At 35.1% G+C, this 9,819-nt stretch overlaps 1 protein-coding gene across 1 annotated transcript in view; it reads right to left on the bottom strand.

Annotated features, from left to right (window-relative positions):
• The window catches only part of RAB1A (RAB1A, member RAS oncogene family), a 29,008-nt gene that overhangs the window by 1,810 nt on the left and 17,379 nt on the right, over positions 1-9,819 (bottom strand). Inside the window, exons 4-6 of the mRNA XM_081067869.1 lie at positions 7,073-7,168; positions 1,661-1,756; positions 245-376 (exon numbers count right to left, since the gene is read on the bottom strand). Of these exons, the coding sequence (XP_080923995.1) occupies positions 245-376; positions 1,661-1,756; positions 7,073-7,168 (324 nt within the window). The remainder of the gene's footprint in view (positions 1-244; positions 377-1,660; positions 1,757-7,072; positions 7,169-9,819) is intronic.

The following is a 9,819-nucleotide window of genomic DNA, read 5'->3' as shown; positions in this document are numbered from 1 at the left end:
CTGAGAATAACAGGGCACAATTAACACTGAAAAATCTTTATCACTTAGTGCATTTCTATCCGAAATGGGCAGTGAGGAGACTAAGTTTACTCAGACACTACACAAATTGTCATGTCAAGGTATTCTAGTGCACATATGTACTTTGAAAGTTAAGATGGTTGTGATCATTGTATGACTCCACACCCACACATAGTTCAAATCCAACACCTTCAAATTCAGTTGAAAAATCAAACTTTAAACATACCTTTGCTGTTGTGTAGTCTACTACTTTCTTTGTGGTCAGATCACATTTGTTCCCTACCAACAACTTGTTGACGTTTTCACTGGCATAACGATCTATTTCCTGCAGCCATTGTTTAACATTATTAAAGGACTCCTAAAAAGACAGACATTTTTAAGAATGATAATATAGTTCTGGACACAAGTGCTCTAATGAAGCAAATGACAAACAGAAGTGTCTTTCTTGACCTAAGAAGAGCTAGTGAGACAACTCTAGCTACAAAACAGTACCCTATAGTGCTGGCAAAGTGAACTGATACATTAAAATGACTGACTGTGCCTAGATGAGTAAGAAATTAGAACTTGAAAGCGTGAGGATGAAAACACCTTCTTCGAGAGGGAAATACAACTCAGCATCAAACTATAGCTCAAGCAAATTTGATAAATTTGAAATTTGATTATCTGGATTTATGAATAAGCCTACTAAAAATATTACTAGAGATGTCAAAGAATATTATTAAATGAGTCCAAAGGAAAGATGCTTGTTTTCCAGTCATTTAGGAGAGGAAAGTTTTCACTTTTAAATATTTCATGGTAACGACTTGAGATTTTTTAAATTAGCACCATTTTTTTCTTCTTTTAATAGCACCCAATATTTCTAGTGGCACTGACTCTAAAGTCTATGATTCCAGTCATTTCCTAATTAGCTATGATTTCATAGTTGAGGTGAGACTCAACATTTGCTAAAAGAAAGATAAATTCTAAGTTTATCTTTTATCCTGTGATAGGGAAAAAAAACCCTGAAATTTTCTAACTTTCTCATTGAGAGAACAGCTATAGCCCTTGGACCACATTCTTCACACTATCCCTGCGTCCACCTACCTTCTCTCAACAACTAATTGTCAGATCTTCATTGTCCTCTCAAAATCTTTCTCTAGCTCATCCTATTTCTGAACCATATCCTCTACAGGCAGAGACCCGCAGTTTCTCTTGGCAATTCTAACGAGTTTAATTACCAGGCAAATTCCTGTTAATATTTAACACCAAGAACATAGTATAAACCGAACTCGCAGTTCCCTATAAACTCTTGTCAAAATGATCAGTTAGTTGATAATAAATATAACCAGAGTCCCTCGAAAGCAAATGTAAAAACAATTACTAAATTTTCTATTTCAGAAAAATAAGAAATTTTGGTTGACCAATTCATTAGGTACTCAAGTAATGGAGGGGAGAAAAATAATGTACCTGTTTTTAAAAGATTGTTTTAAAACAAATGTTTATGTGATTCATGTATTTGGGGATGATTCACTTATTTGGGGATGGACAGTTTTTGGCCATTTGAATAATCCTGATGGCTTATATGCAAAGTAAAAGAATCTGATAGTTATCAACAGTAACTTCCTACTTTGTCACTGTAACACAGTTTCCTCCTGGAACTTACCTGATCTGTCACATCATACACAACTATGATGCCATGGGCTCCTCTGTAATAACTGGAGGTGATTGTTCGAAATCTTTCTTGGCCAGCTGTATCCCACTATTACAAAACAATCAAGAAATCCAAACAATTCCATTAAGATAGAGTTGGGGGAAAGGACAGGAGCTGGGAGAGCAATTTAGTTTACATAGTTATGGACATGATTGGGATTTCATATGGAAACAGTGCTCAGTGCTCACAGTACTAAATTGCATGGTCATTGCCAAATACCTGAAGGTCCAGAAAAGAAGGTAGTGCCTACAGTTTAGCTTATGGTAATGCTACCAATATTATAAGCTCTTTGAGATTAGAAACTGCGACGTCATACTTTTCATGTTCCCTACAGCCCTTAATACTGTGCGAGGCATTCAGTATGAATGGAGAAACAGGCTGACTGGAGTAGGCAGGCGACTGGCCTAACACCCCGTTAGCACACTATATACGCACACAGACTAAATCATTTGCTAGCACAGTTACCTTCATAGTGAGCACTGAAAGGACCTAATTCGGATAATTACCAGCGAAGATAGCACTTTAACCATCTCTGGAAGAGACTGTCTTAATCTTAGGGAAAACAATGTACGAAAGATGATTCAAAATACTTTTATAAAATTATTTTAAGAGCAATTTGCCATATATTCAACCATTTAGGCACAAACACCAAAAACAGATGCTTACATTACTACATTAAAGGTCTGAGTTTTTTTAAAAAAACTATTAAAACTATCAAGAGGAAAACTCAATTTTTAGATTTTAAAAGCCTGATTTTAACAAGGGCAATGAGAATTTTGTTTAAATTGCTTAGACAATGGCCTTTCAAAATATATATATATATTTAAAATATATATATATAAACATATAATTATATATATATATATATAATTAGAATAGCTACCTAAGATATTGGTAAAAGGTCTTGACTGATGGGAAAGTTAACAGAATGGTTACTGTAAAAAAAAAATTGACTTGAAGCCTAAGACGAGTGGAGATTAAAATGCAACAGCCTTAAGGGAAAAAAAAGATGCAACAGCCTTCTAGAAGGAGGGAATTACAAGTTTTGGAGTACGTGTATCTGTGAACTTGACATTGATGTCCACCAACGTTTTAAATAGCAAATAGCAAAATAAAATTAAAAGAAATTCAGAAGCACTCAGTGAAATCACTTCTAAGACCCAGCCAACACAAGACTATTAAAAAAACAAGTTGTAATTTGAGGGAAATTTGAATAAAGACTGAATATTAGATAACATTAAAGCATTAGTGTCAATTTTGTTAAATGTGATAATGGTTACATAGTAAATTAGAGATGCATACTACACAATATGTTTCAAGTAAATCTCATAATGTCTGTAATTTAACATATTCCAGGAGGAAAAAATAATGAAGCAAATAAAGTTAACATTGCTAACCTAAAACAAAAATCCCAGCTTCATTACCGTTTTGTGCAAAGTACTAGCCTGGAGCTCAGAAGGAGCATCAGTCTTTCAGGATATCATCATTGGAGAAGAAGCATGAGCTTTGGAGTCAAGCCACCTTGACTTCAAAATACTCAATCTAGTTTTCCTGGTTATTTAATTATAGAGAGAGTCACTTAACAGTTTCTTTATCTATAAATCCTAGGACTCACTCACCTTATAGAATTGCTAAATGGTTTAAATGAACAACTGTCTGTAAAACGCCTTGCATAGTGCGATTGTAGAAGCTGTTCAATGTTTACATTACACCACTCAGTAGATTCGAGGTTAGAGGTGAATGAAACAGCCCCAGAGGAGATCCCATTTCAGTGGGAGAGATGAACATGGGAAAAGCATTTACCCTGTGATTATGAGGGGTAATGAGGATTAGACACAGAAGAGAGTTCTTCTCTTCTCCACCCACTAACCCCCTTCACAAAGATCACACAAGAAAAATTGTTTCTGAATAAGTGTTTACAAAGAATTTTAGCTGACTAAGCAATGGCATCCAAAGAGTAAACTTTCCGTTGTCTCCCTGCCACTCTCAGTCTCTTAACTCCATATCCTAACAGTCCTTTCCCTGTAACTGATCACCCTTTGTATCTAATCCTCATTACCCTTCATAATCGCAGGGTAACTGATTTTCCCATGTTTGTCTCTCCCACTTAAATGGCATCTCCTCCTCCGGGGTTATGTTTCACTTATCTCTGTAACCTCAAATCTATCTGAGGGCCTGGTGTAACATAAGCATTTCCATAAATGCTTCATCAATGAAGGAACAATCATAGAAAGACGCCTTCCATTATATGGGACTGGATTGTACTTGCCCTGCTCTGCTGAATGTTTTGTAATCACTAAGTCTGAAAAAAGACCCAGATGACAGACTTGAAAAGGAAAAGCTAAAAGGATAATTAAAATATAGGTCAACACAAACACTTTGAAAGACCTAAAACTTGGAAGGATAACAACTCAAGCCAAGCAAGATGAAATGCAATGGGGCAAAAGTAAAATTTTGCACTTAGATTTAAAAAATAGTCACAAGGTATAAGACTTTTAAAAAACAAAAACAAACCCAAAGCTGTAGGTAATTTGGCTATTAAGACAGCAAATGTAATAAATTCAGATGCTTTTTTTATAACCTTGAATGGACTAATGATGACAAAAGGCCATGAGTCCCCGAAGTCCAAGAGGGGGAGAAAAAAAGAAATTCAGAGTCCAAATCAAGAGAGGATTTACCTCATGTAGTCCACATTGGCTGCACTATATCTTGTATTTGATTTTAGAAATCACATTTTACTAAAAGGCACTTATAAAACACAAGAGTAACTCAAATTGTAAAAGGTTCTGAAAACATGCTTCCAGAAAGAAATAACTGACTTCAGAGGTAGAGGCTGTGATAAAATCAATCTAAAGGGCAGGCTGCCAACAGAAAAGGAATTAATCTCATTCAGGTAGCTCCAAAAGGCAAAGGAATAAAAGATAGAAGTTAAAGGAAATTGGCTTCAGCTCAATATAAAGAATTAACAATTAGAGGTTATTTATAAATGGAACTAGTTTCTTTGAAAAACGGTGAGCTTCCTTAAAATGTTCAAAGGAAGGCACCCGATAGGGAAAGGAAATTCCTACTGAAGATGAAAGGAAGACTGAGTGAGTGACCTATTAAGATCCATTCCAGCCATAGGAAAGTAGCAGTATACACGTGTTTCCCGAATACACAATCAAATCGTATAGAGACAAATGATCACATATAACAACTATTTCATATAGAAGCTGGATACATCTTTCTGAAAAACACCTGGTGCCAGGTATAAAGTGCTATATATAATGGGAAATAATATGTTAAGTAATCTGTTCTATGGCTTAAAGTATTGCAAGCTATCTATGATAACTATATCCCTGCAAGTCCTAATGTGGAATATCATGTGTGTTCACTTGTATCAAAATCTACAATTCTTTTGTAAAGTACCTTTCCGTTCCTCACCAGGGAAAGAAAAATAAGGGAGCAACTAAAAAAAAAATTACCTATCATATCCATCCATGTGGGTATATTATCAGTAACATATGTATACAATAGTCCCCTCCTTATCCGAGGTTTCACTTTCTGTAGTTTCAGTTACCCGCAGACAACCGTGGTCTAAAAATATTAAATGGAAAATCCCAGAAATAATTCCTAAATTTGAAATCAAATGCCATTCTCAGTAGTGTGATAAGATCTCATGCAGTGGCACTCCACCCCAACCCAACATGAGTCATCCCGAGCCCAGCTTATCCACCTCACTGCATCTTATCACACAGGCACTGTATCATCTCACATTGCCACAGGGTGAGTCCAGTACAGTAAGGTATTTTGAGAGACCACATTCAAATATATATAATATTTAAAATAGATAATATATATAATTTTTATTATGCTATATTGTTATAACTGTTCTATTTCATTGTTAGTTGTTGTTAATCTCTTCCTGTGCCTTATTTACAAATTCAACTTTATCACAGGTATATAGTTACAGGAAAAAAACAGTCTATATAGGGTTCGGTACTAGCTGTGGTTTCAGACATCCCCTGGGGGTCTTGGAACGTATCCCTCATGGATAAGGGGGGACTACTGTACTGCCCAAAATTTACAAAGCGCTTTCATATACATTATCACATACACATACACAGAGATACTACATTTGGTTCTCACAACTACCTTATGATTTAGTAAATCCAGTAGCACCACACTCAATATGTAGATAAGAAACCGTCTCAGGAAAAAGGCTGAAAAGTAAGTTAAACCCATGACTCTAATAAATGGCAGAATGAAGACAATGAATCCAAGTTTTCTACCTCCAAATCCGGAACTCTCAGTTCAGTGTATTATCCATTTCATGAAAACAATAATCACTGATTTTCTATGCCACCTTATACTTTTAGTCAACTCTAAGATACCCAGAGATTAATATTTTTAAGACCACAGCTATATCCACATGTCCACATGTGGATAGTCCCAGACTCATATTAAAGCAATAACAATTGAACTACTATACTACGATTGTTGTTTTTAACTTGGGGTTAGGGTTTTAAGGATGGATAAGGGGCTAGGATGGCAGAGGGACACAAAATATTGAAGACAGAAGGTTTGAGTCACTTGGTTCTGCTAGTAACTGTAATCAAGTCATTAAATCTCTCAGCATCCATTTTCTGAGCTATAAAACATGTTAGAAAAGCAAAGTTCCTTTCCAATAAAATTCTATGTTTCTCAGAGTTGGTACATACTATCTAATAAATCTAACAGAACTAAATAAATATAGCTGACTCTTGAACAACACAGAGGTTGGGGTGCCCACGATTGGGGCAGTAAAAAATTCACATACAACTTAAGTCTGCTCTCCACATATGCGCATTCCCAACCACCAGCTGACTCTTGGACAATGCGGGTTTCAATTGCACCGGTCAAATGAACATCACAGTCATTGAAACAAATCCATGTATCAGCGGACCTGCGCAGTTAAAACGCCTGTTGTTCAAGGGTCAACTGAACACTTCAACTAAGCCACGTACGAAGAACCTCCCCCAGGTTTCTTTTCATATTGCACAATATTCAGAGCACAGTAAAAGACAAATAAAATGCTCAATATATTTTCACTATTAGACAAAATAAACTTCAACATATACTGGTTAACAAAGCACAAGAAAAAGAATTAGGACTAAGTTTGACTTAAAACATGTAATTTCTCTGCTTTATAAACAGAAAATTCAATGAGGAAGGTTCTCTTAGAGAAGTCATTTTTAATCTAAACAATTCTTACTCTACCACTATCATAGATGTATGAGTCTTAAAGATACTTTAAATTTAATTTCGTTAACATATTAGAAAACAAATACATTCTAAATTTACCAATAATTCCAATAAAAAACTCTTCATCCAAAGATTACTTACTATTTGAAGCTTGATTGTTTTCCCATCTAACTCTATAGTTCTTATTTTGAAGTCCACACCAATTGTGCTGATGTAGCTTTCTGTATACGTATCATCCTGAAGGGAAAAGAAAGTTAATGATTAAAATTAACGCTCAATAGAGTAAATAATGTGTTAACTTTTATGTACAAAGTTGATAGTTTATAAGGCATAATACCTTAAGAACAACCACTCCATCCTGCTCCAATACTCAGTTCGTGATCTGATTACAAAGCAGTATTTAACAGTAGTTTCTTTTTAAGATTTTTTCAATAGCTATTCTTTAATTTTTCCAAATCTCTCGGCAAATTTTTTACATACATTATACAGAAAAAAGTTTTATATTTTCAATGATTATGAATGATTTTCCTAATTGCTAATCAGTGAAACTCTGCTCTCCGTCCCCTCATCCAATTTATTCACCACAAAGCAATCAATGATCATGTCACTCTCCTGGATTTTTTTAGAAGTCAATTTTATTTCCTAGTTATGACTTTTAAAAATTCACATAAAATTTACCCTTTTAAAAAGTGTACACAATTCAGTTAATTTTAGTATGTTCACATGGCTGTGCGACCATCACTACTACTTAACTATAGACAATTTTCATCACCCAGTGATAAAACCCTTTACACAGCAGCAGTCACTCTCCATTTCCTCCTCTTCCCCTAGACCCTGGAAACTACTAATCTGCTTTATGTCTCTATAGATTTGCCTACTCTGGATATTTCATGTGAATGGAATCTACAATATGTGGCCTTTTGTGTCTGGCTCTTGAACTCAGCATAAAGTGTTCAAGGTTCATCCGTGTTATAGTATGTATCAGTACTCCATTCCTTTTCATGGCTGTGGGTATATTATTTTGTTTATCCTTCATCAGTTGAGGGGCACCTGGGTTGTTTCTACTTTTTGGCTATTAGGAATAATGCTGCTATGACCATTTGTGTACAAGTTTTTATATAACAATGTTTAACCCAATGTTAAACTTTATAAAAATTAATTTTTTCAAATATCTGTTATGACATTTTACCAGAATGGAAACAAAACTGTTTTTTCTTTAAGTGAAAATGTTTATGAAAAGATATGTGAATGGAGAGATCAGGCTATCACCACCTAAATCCACTGAACAATCTTAGCAAGCACAAAGCACCACCTAGCAAGTATTCTGCCAACAAAAATGGGCTAAAATCTAATTAAACCTAAAGCTATTAAGAACTTTCTTTGATGATGGAAAGGTCCTATAAGTTGAGCCAATCAATACAGGAGCCACTAGCCCCAAGTGGCCAGTGAGAACAAGGAACTGAATTTTTAATTCTCTTCAACTTTAATTAATTTTAATGTATACAGCTGCATGGGGCAAGCAGTTACCATAAGGAAATCACAGCTTGGGGCTTACTTCCAATTACAGCAACACAAGGGATTTGAACAAATTTAAAGACACCACAAGGAAGCAAAGTGACAAATCTAAAATGTTATACCATCTATAGGAAAACTGCCCCCGTTTCTGCAAAAAGTAAATGACATGAAAAATATATAAATTAAAAAGGAAGAGGTTGGAAAAACTCTAGATTAAGAGACTAAGCAGCAAAACAACCAAATGGAATGTGTGGACCATGTTTGAACCTTTACTTAAACCAACTGTAACACCAACAGTTCTGAGACAATGAGGGAAATTTATTTTCTAAATCAACAATGACAATGTTATTTTATATGAAAATGTCCAGTTTTCAGAAATGCATTCTGAAGTATACAGGGGGGAAATGACACATTTGAGACATGCATTACAACACTCCAACAAAGAGAAGGTGAAAAAAGCATTAATGAAGCCAGTGTGGGCACGTCTTGATAATGCTGACTCTGATGCATATATGGGATTGGGGGGAAAAACAACTAAAGAAAACTGTAAAATGTGATCAGAGGGAGTTCCAAGTGGCTAGAGGTATAACTATATTGACTTCTCTTCCTCGCATGTTCACACTTAGGCACATGTAGAATCATTTGGTAAAAGGATATTACATATTTAAAGAATTGAATGCAATTTGACAAACTGTTCATCATTACTAGACACTCATTTTGAAAATTTTTATTTATTTTTAATTGCATGTCTGGTAAGTATCAGATACTGTAGAAAGTGGATAGAGAACAAATGAATGCAATAAATATTCACTTAGCACTTCTACATGCCAGGTATTTTGTTAGAAATACTTACAAATGCTTTGTGAGACCTCTCATAAATCCCTAAATGATCCTTACCTGCATGTCTCTGAGCCACTGCTCATGCTCTCTTCCTTCTGTCCAAATTCTCAGTATATCTTTCTGCATACCCCTTAAGGATTCCCGTCCCTGGGTCATGTGGCAATTTTTATTTGTACTTCAATTTGAGCCAAGGCAATACTAATTGTCCAAACATTCTCCAATTCCTCAGCCAATAGTTAAAGAGATCCTTCTTTCTGTGCTGCCATAGCTTATGCATTTCTTTATTATACCTTTTGTAGCTCATCTCTATTTTGAGGATCCAGAAATCAGTATTTTTTTAAATCTTTCCCAGGTGATTTTACTGTGTAGGTAGCACTCAAAACCTGTGACTTAGATCAACAGGCGTCCCAGAGAGAATTTTCCTGGCAGCACAAACACCTCAGGCTATATAGCCATTTTCATCAAGAGATGCCAGATTCTTCCCCCTACCTATAATTGCTGATTTAATACTAGAAATCATTCTTATTTTTAAT

This window comes from Rhinolophus hipposideros (genome assembly GCF_964194185.1).
Source record: "Rhinolophus hipposideros genome assembly, chromosome: 12".
NCBI classification, from domain to species: domain Eukaryota; kingdom Metazoa; phylum Chordata; class Mammalia; order Chiroptera; family Rhinolophidae; genus Rhinolophus; species Rhinolophus hipposideros.
Note: the sequence above shows the minus strand (reverse complement) of the source record. Positions and strands in the feature narration are given on the sequence as shown.